The sequence below is a fragment of the Rhinichthys klamathensis genome, unplaced genomic scaffold (genome assembly GCF_029890125.1).
Source record: "Rhinichthys klamathensis goyatoka isolate OS25496 unplaced genomic scaffold, OSU_Roscu_1.1 h1tg000446l_1, whole genome shotgun sequence".
Classification (NCBI taxonomy): Eukaryota; Metazoa; Chordata; class Actinopteri; order Cypriniformes; family Leuciscidae; genus Rhinichthys; species Rhinichthys klamathensis.
In genome coordinates this window covers 1,542,743-1,560,795 of record NW_026606941.1, presented here as the reverse complement: position 1 = coordinate 1,560,795, position 18,053 = coordinate 1,542,743, and the positions used below count along the sequence as shown (strand labels likewise).

Genomic DNA, 18,053 nt, shown 5'->3' with positions numbered 1-18,053 from the left:
GGTATTGGAAACACAGTTGTTTTCTTTACAGAACTACAGAACAGTTATCACCCTTACATTTTCCCCAAAGATAAGTTAAGACGTCCTGGTTTGCATTACTATAAATAAATTATAGCTGTTAAATATATTTCCATGTGTGTCACTCATCACAGTTCCTGGTAGTTCATGCAGTAAATGGCTGATTCAGGTGTTTAAAAAGTAAAAAGTGCTTTATGCTGGGTCTTAAAAAAATGTCCTGCTTTTTTTCCACTCGCACAATCACATCCCTGACTGTTACACCGTTTAACCTGCAAGCTAGCTAGCCTGCTAAAAACACCAAGCTTACATTAGCTACTATTCCCCACCAATTCACAAGCACAAGAGAAAAAGTATTTTGTACTTACATTTAATACCCCTGGAACTCAATGGAAGTTGATTGAAGATGGCATAGTTGGTAGTGTTGTTATAACCAGTCAACTGAACCAACAATCTTTTCACACAAACCCGACAAAACCTTGTCAAACTGTCAAAATCCATCAACATTCCGTGCATGAGCTACTTTCTGACATTCTAACTGAAAGTGGGTGAATATAAAAATACATGATAGAAACATTTTGTTAAACCACTTACAAGTGTAAATGTTGACAACACTATTGAAACAATTACTTTTTATTACAATCTTAAATGAATAAATAAGCCATTTGGTCCTGGACTAATAGGGTATTCTAATTGTCCATTCTATTGGCTCTATTCTATTTTGAAGAATTGTGCTGGCTGCACAATTCTAATTTAAGGCTCTCACAAATAAATAGTATGGGTATATTATACATTTTCTGACTCATCGGAGTGCCTTGAGTATTGAAGTTGTTGAGTTTTGTGTCCCTGGTGTTCTTTCATGCCACAGGGATAAAAGAAAGCATACAGTTTAGGCGGAAATTGTGAAAAAATGTGTGTTATTTCTGGTTTAAAGAAGTCATGTGACCTCTGTGTTTGTCAGACAGATTCAGTACTGGGCTTAAATGAAAGCCTAAAAGGTCCCCTATCCAACGATACCAAGCACGATATTATAGAATATTGACAATATCCCTAGCATGAGCCTAAACCAGATATACACCAGATTTCAAAAACGGAATTTATTTTAGGGGGTTAGTAACTTCATGAGCAGAAAAAAAGTGATTCCGCTACCACCCCTGCACTGCTATCGTGATTTTTCTAGTACTAGGGGTGTATACCTTGCCAAAAATCACTACGAGACTTTGTCCCCCCAGATGATACCGATGGACCAAATTTGGGGCCCTGGCTCATGGACTATACCGGTCTCAAGCGAAATCTGAGAAACCCCATGACCTGTAACTTACCTCAAATGCAACCAGCACAGCCTTAAAGAAGATTTTATAAGCTGGTTCAGTGGCTAATTGTTTGGAGTTAGAAATATATAACTCGCGCTGCATATTTATTAATTTTGCCACAGATACAGGATTATTCGCTTTAACAAGCAGGTTGTTCATTACCACGGCAACCGCTTTCGTGTTTAAAAAGTAACTATAACTTACATAAGAGACGGAAAGATGCAGATAACCATAACGTTATATTATTTAAGGTTATTTCTATTCGTTACGATATTGATATATGAACTGATGTTGTCAAGTAAGCTTCATGCTTTCCCCGTGGCGAACGTGCACTCCTCTAAACTGTAACGTTAACGTTAGTCTACGGGTGCTTCACTGCTGCTCATTTTCCCCTGAGAATATCATGTTAACAACAACCCTTTAGAAAATTCCTTTGTGGATCCTCTTGATCTGGTTTCTCCATGTTTCTTTGACTAATCTCAGTGTCTCACGGTAGAGATCCACTTTTGTGACACGACAGTCGTGTGTTGTCGCGACGCCTCCCCACATTTGTACATTGATGGGCGTTCCTCAAGTTTACCGCTATGGGCGTGGTTTTGAGCCAGCGGCCAGTCTAGAACAGAGGACCTGCGAGAGACTTCCCTCCGTCTCCATATGCTCTACTTTTATTGGATAGTCGCGTCGCGTTCAACGGAATTCATTTGCATAAAGATGGGCATCGGCCAGCTTTTGACGCCCAGCATTTTTCCAAATGAAGCGCCGCCTTCCCGGGATGCTTTGCGGGCACGTTAAAGTCGTGTGACGTCACCCATAGGAATAAAGCCCCGTTCACACTACAAGCAACTTTGTCGCTGCATGTCGCCAGTGGCTGGCGATGAGGTCGCTAGTGGGAGTTCCCACTACTGGTTGCCTTTATGAATGACATCCAATGATGTGGAGAAGGATCATACGCGCTCCGCTCCTATTGGTTGTCGCTCCCGAAAGTCGCTCCTAATTTGCATAAAGTTAAACAGATCTCAACTTTGTCGCGTCGCCAGACACGCCCCATCCGGTCGCCAACGGTCGCTATCGCGCGTGTCGCCGGAAATCGCCAGCTCCCCATTGAAATGAATGGTATCGCGTCGCTTGGTCGCGTGTAGTGTGAACGGGGCTTAAAGCGGAGTGCGGCGCGACAGAATTATCGCACGGACAAGTGGATCCGCACCCTGAGGGTGAAGACGGGGGGGGGTCTCTCGAGGGTCGATTGTCCTAGACTGGCCGCTGGCTCAAAACCACGCCCATAGCGGTAAACTTGAGGAACGCCCATCAAAGTACAAATGTGGGGAGGCGTCGCGACATCAGCGACAGTCGTGTCGCAAAAGTGGATCTCTACCGTCAGTCTCACGCACGCTGCACGCGAGTTAACCATGTAATGTTCGACACATTTAACTGGGAGTGGGGCCGTCCACACTGTTTTATCCATTGTAGTGTGTATCACGTTGTGTTTTCGGCTTTGGAAACGGAAAGAACACAACTCCTCCAGACAATCTATCGGGGTACCTAGTGTCCGATTTACAAACGCCGTGGGCGCACCGCTTCACCATCTTGCTTGGAGTCAATGTTTGACGGACCTGCTCACATAGTAACGGTTGCTATGATGTGTGATTGGACAATGGCCGTTTTGTGGGAGGGGACTGCGAACGGTCAATTGCAGTAATGTTACGTGCTAGAGAAGCTAAGTTAACTCGTTCGGATCTTTACCACATATTAACTTTAGTTTGTCAAAATGTTGCGCTCTCTCCTGCTTCCCAAGTCCTTCTCTATATGATTTCGCACCTACCACGTGTTTTTTCAGTGGTTTATTAGTGTAACAATGTGTTCAGTAGTACATAAACAGTGCAATCCATGCTGTTGTTTACATCCGAGTGCCTCCATAATGGCCGCGCATCCGCGTTACCGCCCAGAACGTGACGTTGGATTCAGCAAGGATGCATTAAATTAATCAAAAGTGACAGTAAATACATCATGTTACAAAAGCTTTCTATTTCAGAGAAATCTCTTTGGAACTTTCTATTAATCAAATAATCCTGAAAAAAAAGATTGATAATAATCAGAAATGTTTCTTGAGCAACAAATCACATCAGCTTATTATTTCCTCAGGTAGACTGCATGTTTTCTTGCGTGGCTGGATGTTGGACTCATGAACAATAATCACGTTGTTTGGATTCGCCCAAACTGATTTGCCGAAATCAAAACACGGACAGTGAAAGGGATTTGCCGTTTGCCGTTAGCGCGAGTCCCGTTCGAAGCGGGAACAACAAGACGGCAGAGGATTCTGTTCACAAATCAAACAATGTTTGTCCCAAAAGAATGATTACTTCTCAATTTAGAGTTTGTTATTCGTATGGTCTGATGCACGTGATTGGATGATGCAGGTGTCGTGATCAGCACTGCTGCTGTTGTATCAGTCAGTGCCCAGTGGTTAGATCAGCGTAGCAGTCAATAAACGGGAAAAGGGAGGTCACGTAGCCTAGGCTACGGGACAAATCAATTAGGCTCAATATACGGTAGCAACGTATTTAGCTACTTTTCAAATGCAACATGTAAACTTTGTGTGATCAGTCACAAAAGATGTCAAATCTTGATACCAATAGATAAAAACATCTGTAAATAAAGCAGTGAGGCTCTTTTCTCAAGGGCCTGTCCCACAGTTTAATAATATTATAGACTTTATAAAAATATGTTTCTTGTAAAGCACTGTATGAACTGGGCGGTCATGGAATGGGCTTCTCTTTCTGGCCCCAGTTTATCACTTCATCCCACTTGTTCCACAACATCCAGTAGTCGTCATCAGCCCATGTCAAAGGACTGCAAAGTACTATCCATCGCTAGCTTATCAATTTCACAGCTGCACAACTCAAACATATATCACAAAGAAATCTAAATGATCTGATCAGAGCAGTGATTGGGCTCAATTTAGAGTATTCGTGGAATGCAGACCATGGAATTTAGCAGATGATCCCACAGGCCACTCCAAGAAAAGTTCCATTTACACAGTGTCTTTCTATGTTGGAAACTTTCTCTCTGAGTAAAATTGAAAGGATTACACTACAAACATAAAGTTTATGGTTTGATTTGCAATTATGTTAACAGAAGTTAAAAAGGTATAATTTTGGTTGAAGGTTAAGTTTACCTTTGAGAGCATTTCATTGTATCTTATCGGTAACACTTCTTTTTCAAATTATGTATTAATGTAATTTGCATGTCATTATTAAAATAGTTAACTATTGGCAAAATTTTAGAAAGGATGCATTTCTTGCAAGAGTATACAAAAATTCTTCAAAAGCTAGTTGAATATTGGTTAACTTTATAATGTCAACTGAAAAGTAATTAGATCACAACACATCTCAGTAGCTCATTATTCAAGTATTAAGGCATCCCACTGCACAGTCCCGGTCTCTGGTCGGTCTCAGTAAAAACATCAGTATTGATGCCTTGGGATTTGAGGATGTCTAACAGCTCAGAGACGGTCTCCTTGGGAAGTGTGCGTGTCCTGCTCATGATCCAGGAATACTCAATGTGAAAGAGACCGGAGAAATCAGAGCACGAGTAAACCAGGGTGTATTCATCATAATCAGTAGCCAGCACCCAGTAGGGGCCAGGAGGAGCATCTGAAATAGAACATCATGGATAACTCAAATCAAAGATTCCTAAATAAAATCAAATAAACCAGCTGAAAAGAATGATTTGTTTAGACTTACCTTCAAAGAAGCTGACTTCAAGTTTGGCAGGCTCTGATGCATCTACAATCTTGGCAGTTCCCTCAATGAAGCTGATAGTGCCATTAGCACTGTGAGGATGTTCAGAGAAAATATATTAGGTTCATTTAAGCCATTTCAGAAAAAAGTGCAAAACTCTTTTGAATATTCTGAATATCAGAATCCATTTTATTTTATGTGTTATTTTATATACTTGTTATATTCTGAATATTAAAGGATTATTTCACCTCAAAATGAAAATTTCTTGATAATTTACTCACCCCAATGCCATCCAATATGTTCATGTCTTTCTTTCTTCAGTGGAAAAGAAATTAAGTTTTTTGAGGAAAACATTTCAGGATTTTTCTCCACACAATGGACTTCAATTGCAACCAACGTTTTGAAGTCCAAATCATTTCCAAAGTCATTTTCAGTGCTTCCGAAGTACGCTCGCTGGTAAATTAATGAAATTACTGTATTTTTTTACTTCTACACACATTAGCCGACCTCTCATGAATCTAGTCTTTAGTTATATTTTATGTAGCCAGTTTTAGTAAATGTTTATTGGAAGATAATAGGTTAAATGCAGCTATAAGTTAGCTTACGTGACCAACACTTCACGTTAGCTAACTTACGGTAACTGATGTATATATAATATATAATATTTTATATGCATGTATATATATATAGCCTATATATAATATTATATATACATACACACACAATTCATTTATTTAAATGGGTTAGTGTTATGCATATATGTGCTTATATGTATTTAGGAACATAGTTAATTCACTCATTAACTATCTCTCCGGTTTAATTTTATGAAGAATATTTTTCGGTTGAATATTTACCGAACATTGCTGTATATAGTCGTTGCTTTCTACGTTATGGGAGCAGTCTATTTCCCTCCTAAATCATTCATTTGTACATGCACAGCGTAATTATTTATATTTTATGTTGGTTGGAATTCTGAACGGACTGCAGACCTCTTTGCGTGATCACGAAGCGGAATTAAGCAAGATCACGGGAATCAATAGCCTAATACAGCCCAGTTGTGCTAAAATAAATATCATGAGACGTCCATCATCAGATGAATGACATGGAAAAGTTAAGTTAGAGCCGCTAAAGCCAGTGCTATTACTACCCATGCGAACATGAACACTAGCGTTTCCCTCCAAAAATATAGCCTAAAACTTATCTAAGTTGTCACCCTGCCTCTCCAAATGCAAAACTGACATAAACAAAATGCAATAACAGCTGAAAAAGTACTTGGGTGTGTGTTTTATTTTATATTTACCGTTTAATAATGCAATCGCTGCTGTCTGTCCATAGAAGAACATGACAGCCCGCGTGTGTTTTGGAACTATTGGGGCTTACATGAACCACGTGACAGCCGTCGCGGCGACATCAAAGCGTGTCGCAACTCTTTCTCTCTATGGCTCTGGTTGGAACTATGAAGGTAAATCAGTAGCTAAACTCGAGAGCACGTAGATGTGAATTTGAGAACTTGTACAATAAATATTCGTACTTGTATGTGAACATTTACACTCACAGCTCCGATGTGAAAACCTGTAAAATAAAACTCTGAACTTGAACGCTGAGATTTGCACTCGCAGACAATAGTCACAAACCTGTATTCTGAATCTGAAGCTGCAGACAAGTAGTCACAAATGTGTAAAATGCCATTCACAGAAATACAATGACAATCACAAACATGTAAAATATATTTGCACTTCTTCTAACATTCAAATTCGCAGTACAACCTCAAATTGGCACTTGCAACTTCTCAAATCTGTCACTGCAAGTTCAAATTTCGCGCCTTGACTTTTGCTACTCTTTTCGCGATATATGAGGTGCAAAACTGATTTGTGCACTTGTAACTCAGTGGCGGTGAGAGCGGAAGGGGGGCGGGAGCGGGGGTGTTGGAAGGAGCCGTTTTATTGGTTGGCGCCTAGCCAATTAAATGGGACTTCTATTGTACGCGATGATGTCACGAAACCCGCCTCCTCGTGGATGTTCTGAAACGCTAACATGGCTTAATGCATTAGACCAGTGTTTCTCAACCAGTGGGTCGTTGTTCGTTCTATAGGGGGTCGCAAGACTTTCTCTGTGTTAACCGGCACAGCCAATAAGTGGGCTTCACAAAAGGCTCATTGCAACAGGCTACGTTTACATGCAACCAAATCCAAATAATCCATTAGTAAACGCATTGACGGTTCAATCGGACTATAAAAAGCCTTCATGTAAACACCTTAATCGATCCGATTGAGCTCGATCCGAATAAAATTTCAATTCGATTGAAAGTGGTTTTATTCCTTTTCTAATCCAACTGGGAGGACATGTAAACACTTGATCGGATTGAAAACCGAAACTGAGAGGACTGCTCATAGCATAATGGTGTATGACGCGCTGAACGAGCTGTTCTTCCTGTTGAGTAAAGTGTCGTATAAATGAGCGTACCATCATGCTAAAATTCTCCTTTCACTCAGCGTCTGTGAAGTGGAGCAGGACAACGTCCCACCAGTCCTTGTTTCAGACTCTCATTCACAGACGACTGGTTTTGGGCGCTGGGCATTTTTACTGCGTGATAAATAAGCAGCACGGCACAACGGTTCATATGCTCATTGTCTCCAAATTATGACCAGCAATGGATAAATATTAAGTCTGCTGTTTAAAACAAATAAAGAACCAATGTAAGAGAATAGTTAGTATGCGCAAACAGCGGAAAACTCTGTATATTCGTGCAGTGTGCGCATGTCAAAAAAATATAATTCGATTTGAATCTTGTGACATATAAACGCGCACATTAACCCGATCACGTTTAGCGTTCATGTAAACACTACATTCAGATTCATTAATCGGATTGAATTCAGTCCGATTGAAACAAAAGTTGTGCATGTAAACGTAGAGCCGATCCTCCAACGAATCGTAGGCTATTTTCATTCCTTGGATTCAAACCAGAAATGAATATCCACAACTCGCAGATTGTGCAACGAAGTTTCTCTTCCAATTTAGCACTACCTATCTTTGTGAGTCGGGATTTTCAACAGTGACTGCAACGAAAACAAAAAGCAGGAATAGGCTGATAACAGTTATTTGTGTGCGACTCGTAGTGAGTCACACTTTTCCAAATTCCACCGCGTCTGGATATAATCATTTCAGAGCGGCAGTCTCAAGTAGGCTATCACATTAACGTGAGTAAAAAAATCAGTTTGCCTCATAGTCTGCCTAATTATTGAAAATGTTTGTGTGTTTTCGTGATTATCATTAATTATAATAAGCATATAGGCCTACGGTGTAGCCTAGATCTAAAGAGGCATTTCAGTTATTGATTTATTTAGTGGGTCATATGACTGGCATACAAAAGAAAAGTGGGTCACAGTAGGCAAAAGGTTGAGAAACCCTGCATTAGACTAATTTAAAAGACATAAATTATATTATCAAACTTAGTAAACACAATAATGCATACTACAGAAAAGCAGATGAGCACAGAATATGAACGCAAAACGTTAACTTAAGACAGTGGTATTAAAAGACCAAACTCAGGAAACACCATAAATAAAGCATACAGAAAAGCAATTGAGCAGAAAATGAACGCAACTCGTTTAATTGTACGTTAAGCATTTTCCTCTCATAGAAAACCAAGAAAACGCTTAATGAGGCTTAATGGATCAACAGTTTATATATATATATATATATATATATATATATATATATATATATTCGTTATACATTATTAATAAAACACAGGCAGCTGGTTTATTTGCACTGAACACAAATTTGCTTTCTTTTGTCATATTCTGTGCTCATCTGCTTTTCTGTAGTATGCATTATTAGTATGGTGTTAATATCACTAAGTTTGATAATATCATTTATGTCTTTTAAATCAGTCTAATGCATTAAGCCATGTTAGCGTTTCAGAACCTCCACGAGGAGGCGGGTTTCGTGACATCATCGCGTACAATAGAAGTCCCATTTCATTGGCTAGGCCCCAACCAATAAAACGGCTCCTTCCAACACCCCCGCTCCCGCCCCCCTTCCGCTCTCACCGCCACTGAGTTACAAGTGCACAAATCAGTTTTGCACCTCATATATCGCGAAAAGAGTAGCAAAAGTCAAGGCGCGAAATTTGAACTTGCAGTGACAGATTTGAGAAGTTGCAAGTGCCAATTTGAGGTTGTACTGCGAATTTGAATGTTAGAAGAAGTGCAAATATATTTTACATGTTTGTGATTGTCATTGTATTTCTGTGAATGGCATTTTACACATTTGTGACTACTTGTCTGCAGCTTCAGATTCAGAATACAGGTTTGTGACTATTGTCTGCGAGTGCAAATCTCAGCGTTCAAGTTCAGAGTTTTATTTTACAGGTTTTCACATCGGAGCTGTGAGTGTAAATGTTCACATACAAGTACGAATATTTATTGTACAAGTTCTCAAATTCACATCTACGTGCTCTCGAGTTTAGCTACTGATTTACCTTCATAGGAACAAGCCAGAACAAGCGTGCAGCACAAGCCCTCAAAAGTGAAGCCAAAACGTCTCGATCGCCCCCCGGTGACCGGTCCTAGTATAGGTCATAAACCCCGCCTCCCCATGTTATTCAACGGGACGTGAGACCAACTAAATAATTAAATTACACTTCACATATCTTTTTTCTAAAGATAGTTTCTGTCATTTACTGTAGTTTCTATCACGTTGATGTAATTTAAAGTGTTTGTTTTTAAAATAAGTTAGTTTTTAGTTAGTTATTTGATGCTATAAAAACGGTGCTGTGACATCATGATTGACAGCTGTGATTGACAGGTTCTCTGTGTGAAGTAGTCACTGAAGCACCAACGGACTTTTTTTCATAATGTTGACTATGTGGTCAGTGGTTGTATTTACCTTATTTTAACGAGGTACTGCAATCAGCAGGCATCATTGGAGAGGAACGGAGCAGACAAGGCCACTTAAGAAAAGTGCAGGGCGTGTGCTTGCGATTGATTCAACGTGAGTGAGGGCGGGGCCTTGATTTCGCGGCTTTACTTCCTGCTCACGACTGCGCATGACTGGTCCCGAAAACGCTACTGCGCATACTCAAGTTCCAATATGTCAGCGCCATATCGGGACCATCATAGACATAATAAATACATAGACGCCCTATTGGCCGCTGGAGCGTACGTCAACGGCGCCGCCATGTTGGGGATGGCAACTTTCCCATACCTCTCATACCGGGAATTGAGAAAAATGCCTGTTTTGTGCGCTGTTGGGGGCTGTACACATCGCCACACAATTGAAAACAGCTTTCGAGGAATTACCTTTCACAAGCAAGACTGAACGTTTGTTTTTGGTTGTATTTGGTCATGATTTAATTAGTAATAGTAACGTTCAGAGGATACATTTAAAAATACTACTGTTATTGTGTCACGAAATGTAGTTTAAATAGTTTTTCAGTCGACAATGTAGTTGTTTAAAGCTCAAATATGTGGTTTGTTTATAAAGATAGCGCCTATTTAAAAATTTTATCTGACGTTTTCGGAGTTGTAAGATGCGCTCAGCGCTCGTCTACCCCGTCTGGAACAGCCGTACCTCGGCCAGTGCTTCTGAAGTTTTGCCGCTGACTCGGATGTCTGTAGTCTAGTGGTTAAATATGAGATATAATTCATCTTGTGTATATCTAACGGGCGATCTTTGGTCTCATTAATCTATAAATGGTTCCCTGGTAGATCGTTTTGGCTGAGGGCAAAGTGAAGTTTCATAACTTTATATTTAGGCTATTTTAACGTTGTATCCTGCTGTATGTTTGACTGAAGCTACTTCTGTTATACTGGCTATTACTGATCAATAAAACTGAAATTTAACAAAAAGAGTTAAATATTAAAGTCACTATTTAACTTATTTTTTATTGTGCATATTCTGTAATTGATATTTCTTATTCTATTGCTATTATTTTAGTATTATTAATAAACTCTGCTATTATCAATATTTTTATGATTGTATTATTGTACTTATGATATTATATAATTATACTAATCATTACTATTTTATTTGCTGTATAGGCTACTATTTGTTTATTTTATTGACTAAACTATTTACTATTACTTTTCACTTTATGTTATATTTACTATTTGCATTGCACTGTAGTTGTACCATAACGTATTATTATAAAGGATCCATCAGTTATCTTTGTTATTGCTAAAATCTGGTCAATCACAGAAAATGCTTTTTCCACAATAAGAAAACTTAAATTATATCTCAGTATGGGGGTCTTCACCATTCTTATCCAAGAATAAAAAGCCAGATACATGACAAGCCTGAGCTTAATTGACCATTCTTTATTGAAAAAAAATATTTTACAAGTCTAACTATCGAGATTTTAAATAACTAGAGATGGAGCTTTTTGTACACCACATTCAAACCACTGAAATCGGTTGATAAATGTAAAAACAGTTTGTTTTTATCCAGAAAAAACGCAGCTCCCCCGTTTACTTACATTTGTTCACAGCGCAGTCTTGCCCTCCGCAAAATGGCGGACCCGTTGACGTATCGCAGCAACGTTCCAAAGCGGCCAATCCGGTTGTTAAGTCGTGACGTAACCACTCTCCGATAATACTGTTTCCGGGTCCAAAGGCCGGGTCCTCTCTACCTACCTACCGCTTTCGCCCGAGTTTTAACGTGTTCCCGTGTTGTTTAAATAGATCGGAGTTAAAAAACAAGTGACATTCAACTGTCATTCTACCGCTTTCCCTGTGACGAGAAAGATAAGAGAAAATGGCTGCAGTTGATAAGGTAAGTTACAAATCTTAAACGAATGAAGAAACTTTGGCGCCAGTGGGTGCTATCCCTTAATCCCTAGTAACACCCACTGGCACTGAAGCGAAAAAAGCCCTTAAGAAAAGGGTTTATTTAGGCTGCGTCCCAATACCTCCCCTTACCCTAGATTTCTACCCTAACCCTTGTTTTTGCGCGTTCTCGTGTTGGGGTAGGGTGTCCCAATACTCCAAAGAGCAAGGGGGAGTGCTATTCTCCCCTTAAAATCAACCCTCAAAACATAGTGCGGTCCGATGCAGGCTTAAAACGAAGTGGAAGATGAAATTACCCAGGATACCTTGCGAACTCAGCGAGCCGGTCAAATTTTTCAACTAAGATGGCGGACACCGCTGGAAAGGAACAATTTTATTTGAAGTATATTTTCGCAAATACGCATGTTAAAATGTCGAAATATGTTGGAATATGTTAGTTGGATGCACATCCAATGGACTGTTGAGTTTTCAACACTAATGTTAGAAAATATTTCACGAAGCTATCTGACGATGTTCATATGATATCTGCCGAGTGCTTCAAAAGCAAATCAAATATACATCTGATCTGGGTAAGTTAGTTAATCTAATTTTATTTTCGATTTTGGCTTCCAAGGATTATAAAAAGATATGTGAGGTAAAATTATTCAAAACTAGCTGCGTTCGTCTAGCGCATCATCTTCCCTTCACAGCGCGCTGTCATTTCTCTCTAAACCCAAACCTAACGTCAGAATCAGCACTGAGCACAATCGGTGATTGTTGTAAAGTGCAGTGTCTGCGGTTTCTAAATTGCGGGACGTTGGTGGTAAAAACAGCTACTAAAAGCACAATGATCCGCGCAAGAGACGTTGCCGGCGCGCGCGCGTTCGGAAACGGATTGCAACTAACGTTAGACAAGCAAACTTTGGGTTTTGTGTGCGCTTCTAAACGATCAGATACAAACAAATATATGGCAAAATTACCGGAAATGCGTCTTCTATATTCCACATGTCTTCTCTGTTGATTCATCAGATGTAGATAAACGAAAACAGCCCACACAACAGGCAACACAACAACTGGAACCGGCAATTTTATGAATGAAAATAGTAGTAGAAGTAGTAGACACTTTGACGCTGCGCGTGACGTATTGAGGATTGCCGCGCTAATTTGCATATAGTGGTGTCCCATTTCATTGGGAAAGATCTTCAACTCCACTTCCCTCGTTGAGGGGACTTTACTTTCGAGGGCACTCAAAACCAAGTGGAAGTTTTAAGGGGGGAGAAATGGGACAGGGCCTTAGTCTAGGATCTGGAGTGGACGAGCGGAGCGCTTGGGCCCGGAAGAGGCTAAACGTCACGCGTGACGTCAGACTTAACAACCGAATAGGGCGTCTATGTATTTATTATGTCTATGGGGACCATGATCGGGTCGGGACACTGGCGGCTTCAGTTCTGGTTCTCTCCAATGGACAAGAGCGAAGGGGCGTCGTCCATCTTTTTTTATGGGTTGGAACCGGTTGGAACTTGGATAGATGACGTGACGCGTGACGTTTCCAACGTGATGACGTAATCCCTGGCGCGTCGCAGACCAGCACAAGACGAACAATTGTGGTTATAAAGTATATAGCTGCTAAATGTTAAATTTTTTTTTTTAGAAAATGACCGATCGTTTCGCTAGATAAGACCCTATTCCTCAGCTGGGAACGTGCAGAGTCGTTTGAAGCACGTCATAGCCCTTTGAAACTGCATTGATTTGGACTTCATAACGTTGGTTGCCCTTGAAGTCCATTGGCACTCATTTATCATTCTTGCGTAGAAACGGGCGTATATGTTGGCGTAAGATTATGCTTACACTCCTCTCACCGCCTGATTTATGAAGCTGTGCGTACCTTTGAAATCCAGGTGTACGCAATACCTGCCCTTGATAAATGCCGCGGCTGAAAACGATCGTCATTAGAATAACACGCCCCTATATATTCAAGTCTCCGCTTCCCCCACGCCCTCATTTTACGCCATGGACACACGGAAGACGGCAAAGAAGAGAAACTTCTCTGACGTGGAGCCGAAATGACCAATCACAATGCAATATTTTACAGCACGCCTTTTGAATTAGCATTCAATTTCGAATCACGTTACATGTATTATTGGGGTGTACAATAGTGATGATGATGATGATGATGATGTGATGTGATGTTGTTTTTTTGTTTTACAGTGGGTCATAATATATCATATCTTTTAGTTTGTCAGTGCGTTTTGTGGTGTTAGGAATTGTTTTTCTGCGCATTTCCGCACTAACTCAAAACGTGCGTACACCACCTCCTGAGCTGGCGTAGGATTTGAGCGTGCCGTACGCCAACGTCCATATTGATAAATCTCAAAGTCACCGTGGTTTTGGGTGTACGCCAGGTGTACGCTGGAAATTTGGTGTACGCACTTTTGATAAATGAGGGCCATTGTGTGGAGAAAAATCCTGAAATGTTTTCCTCAAAAAACTTTATTTCTTTTCCACTGAAGAAAGAAAGACATGAACATCTTGGATGGCATTTGGGTGAGTAAATTATCAGGAAATTTTCATTTTGAGGTGAACTAATCCTTTAACAAATGTATGATATTTTATATATTGTACTATTTTCTCATCAATACTTACAGTAGCTCATCATTTCGAACCAGGACAATGCCGTCACTCAGAGTGTAAGTGGCCTGGCAACACTCGCCCAACTGGAACGGGGATGGAATCTTCATGATCTCATGCCATCTGCCCATGTACTATAAAAGAACAAAAGTTATGACAGAAGTAATGCAACAGGATTTTGTCCTGTGATGAAAATGAAGTTTCAAATGAACAAATACTAAAATTCTACTATTTTTGCTATAATTTTTGTTATCAATATGGGATTTATTTAGTGTTCCTCTTGGCTAGTATGATAAAGTGGTCATAATTATTGTATGCTCCTGATACTAAAAAAGTAAATATAAGAAACATTTACAAAAAATAATAATAATAATAATAGTAAAAAATGATATGATGGTAACTTATGTTTTTACATTAACTCATCAAAATAATTTAAGCAATTTCAACTTTTTTTGTAAGTTATATGAGATTCAACTCAATTAAAAAAAAAAAAAGTCTGTTCAATGTAATATAAGTTGAAATGACTTGTACAACCAAGTTAATAGCCAGCAGCTGACCTTAAGTTTTTAAATAGGTGGAAAACAAAATTTTACCCTAGTAGGATCAAAGTTTTGCTGAACAGGAGGTTCTGGACATTTTCCAGAGCTGATGGACTGAGCGCTGACCGCCAGCACGGACAGCAAAGTCAGAGACAGAACCTGAAGAGCCTGCATTCTTTCAGTTTGAACCTGAAAAATAAAATAAAAAAAATACATACTTAATAAGTATAACAAGAAAATGTGAATTAAAGGTTGGATAGTTGCAGACTCAAAGCAATCACCTTACCTGTTTGGACTCAAGAGTGGAAGGTAAAGAACAGTGACAAATTTTAGTATATATAGACCGTTACATCTTTTGGTTATATCACTAACTCCACCCCCTTCAACTTAAAAAACCTCATTAGAACAGGTTTGGGGAACCTGGGCATCTGCTCAAACAGATGTTGAAGGTTAAGTAAACACACCTTGAGTTGAACATCACAGAAGAAGGTGATCAACGAGTCACTGGTATAGCTTTCCACATCTTTGAAACTAAAGCTTTAAAATAAAAATAAAAAGGTTTCCAGAGAATCCATATTCAGTATTTTAATGACCAATTATTTTGCTTATTTTACATGATTGTACATTTTATATAAGAAATAATAAAATCAATAATTTTGTGACAGAACACATAAAAGCTTTAATTTGTGTGAATGTGATAATCTACATAATCTACAAAAACATTTTAGCCGGAAGAAATGCATTTTAAGCTAAAGACAATCAAAATACTGATAAAAAGGGTAGCAATTTATCATTTAGAATTGAATTCTCCAGCACCAACTCTGAATAATTGTTGTTACATCCACCAGTTGGAGTGCCTTTGATCAACACCAGTGGGCACTCTTTTTGGATGTACTTTATTATTGTGAACTTCATTTCCCAGTGTCCATTGCCTGTGCTCATGATTGTTGTGATTATGTTCTGCTGTTTCTTGTTATTTTGGTTTTATGTTAACCAAGCATTGCAGAGTGGGTCTGCTTTAACTGTGGGTGTCGTGTAGGATGAACGTACCATTCATGATCTACCCGTCACGCCAGAGTCCCCAATCGTCACGGCTACCATGCCAGTGTCTCCAGCCGTCATGAGCGCCACGCCAGATTCTCCTGTTGTCACGGCCACCATGCCAGAACCTGTAACCATCATGATCGAAATTCTGGAACTGAGGAAGACTATCCATGGGCGTTTGGGGTTGATTTCCCGTGTGGCAGACCCACCGCTAACAGCAGTACGAGCGGCTAGCATCCCCAGCCAGATAGTCCCAAGTCCGGGGGTCTCTGAGACTCTTCTACCGTTGAGTGCGTTTGCCAGTGATGGTGGTGGCCATCTTGTGCGTGTGGGTCGTACACACTTCTTCAGCTCGTCCGAGGCGTCGTCATCGGAAGTCATCAATGAACTATCTGTCTGCCCTGATACGACCACAGAGGTTGTCCTTGAACCCTCTGTTTGCCCTGACATTAATGCAGAGGACATGAACTTCCTGTCTACCCTATCATGACCACTGAGGTCGTCAGTGAACTCTCTGCCTGTCCCGTAAGGACCATGGGAGTCGCCCTTGAACTCCCAGCCTGTCCTGCTATGGCCACAGAGGCATTTACTGAACTTTCTGCCTGTTTTGACACAGTCCCAGAAGCCAACCCTTTCTGTGGCCTTTGTTACAGTCCCGCTTGCTCCACCGCGGTGGTCCTCAACTATGCCTTGGTGGTCTTCTGTTCCGTCATGGGGATCTTCAGTCCCTTCTACTCTGCTGTGGTGGTCTTCTGCTCCGTCATGGGGATCTTCAGTCCCTTCTACTCTGCTGTGGTGGTCTTCTGCTCCGCAGTGGGGATCTTCAGTCCCTTCTACTCTGCTGTGGTGGTTTTCTGCTCCGCCGTGGGGATCTTCAGTCCCTTCTACTCTGCTGTGGTGGTTTTCTGCTCCGCAGTGGGGATCTTCAGTCCCTTCTACTCTGCTGTGGTGGTTTTCTGCTCCGCAGTGGGGATCTTCAGTCCCTTCTACTCTGCTGTGGTGGTTTTCTGCTCCGCAGTGGGGATCTTCAGTCCCTTCTACTCTGCTGTGGTGGTTTTCTGCTCCGCCGTGGGGATCTTCAGTCCCTTCTACTCTGCTGTGGTGGTTTTCTGCTCCGCCGTGGGGATCTTCAGTCCCTTCTACTCTGCTGTGGTGGTTTTCTGCTCCGCAGTGGGGATCTTCAGTCCCTTCTACTCTGCTGTGGTGGTTTTCTGCTCCGCAGTGGGGATCTTCAGTCCCTTCTACTCTGCTGTGGTGGTCTTATGCTCCGCCGTGGGGATCTTCAGTCCCCCGCCGTGGGGATCTTCAGTCCCTTCTACTCTGCTGTGGTGGTCTTCTGCTCCGCCGTGGGGATCTTCAGTCCCTTCTACTCTGCTGTGGTGGTCTTCTGCTCCGCCGTGGGGATCTTCAGTCCCCCGCCATGGGGATCTTCAGTCCCTTCTACTCTGCTGTGGTGGTCTTCTGCTCCGCCGTGAGGATCTTCAGTCCCTTCTACTCTGCTGTGGTGGTCTTCTGCTCCGCCGTGGGGATCTTCAGTCCCCCGCCGTGGGGATCTTCAGTCCCTTCTACTCTGCTGTGGTGGTCTTCTGCTCCGCCGTGGGGATCTTCAGTCCCTTCTACTCTGCTGTGGTGGTCTTCTGCTCCGTCATGGGGATCTTCAGTCCCTTCTACTCTGCTGTGGTGGTCTTCTGCTCCGTCATGGGGATCTTCAGTCCCTTCTACTCTGCTGTGGTGGTCTTCTGCTCCGCAGTGGGGATCTTCAGTCCCTTCTACTCTGCTGTGGTGGTTTTCTGCTCCGCCGTGGGGATCTTCAGTCCCTTCTACTCTGCTGTGGTGGTTTTCTGCTCCGCAGTGGGGATCTTCAGTCCCTTCTACTCTGCTGTGGTGGTTTTCTGCTCCGCAGTGGGGATCTTCAGTCCCTTCTACTCTGCTGTGGTGGTTTTCTGCTCCGCCGTGGGGATCTTCAGTCCCTTCTGCTCCGCCGTGGGGATCTTCAGTCCCCCGCCGTGG

The 18,053-nt window shown here is 41.3% G+C and overlaps 1 protein-coding gene across 1 annotated transcript; it reads right to left on the bottom strand.

The window, feature by feature from the left end:
- Positions 1–4,712: 4,712 nt before the first annotated feature.
- On the bottom strand, positions 4,713–15,362 carry apoda.2 (apolipoprotein Da, duplicate 2). Its single transcript, XM_056236487.1, has 5 exons — positions 15,286–15,362; positions 15,054–15,188; positions 14,476–14,594; positions 5,069–5,157; positions 4,713–4,978 (listed from the first exon to the last, which is right to left on the bottom strand). The coding sequence occupies exons 2-5, from the start codon at positions 15,171–15,173 to the stop codon at positions 4,737–4,739; spliced, it is 570 nt and encodes a 189-aa protein (XP_056092462.1). The 5' UTR covers positions 15,174–15,188; positions 15,286–15,362; the 3' UTR covers positions 4,713–4,736.
- Between the last annotated feature and the right edge of the window lie 2,691 nt (positions 15,363–18,053).

Bases quoted from the DNA above. Each gene is read 5' to 3' on its own strand.
- apoda.2 (XM_056236487.1), bottom strand. From the start codon at position 15,173: ATGCAGGCTCTTCAGGTTCTGTCTCTGACTTTGCTGTCCGTGCTGGCG. The intron at 14,595-15,053 runs GTAAAATTTTGT...GTTCTTTTATAG, and splicing joins AAAACTTTGATCCTACTAGG to TACATGGGCAGATGGCATGA. The intron at 4,979-5,068 runs GTAAGTCTAAAC...GTTCTATTTCAG, and splicing joins TGAAGTCAGCTTCTTTGAAG to ATGCTCCTCCTGGCCCCTAC.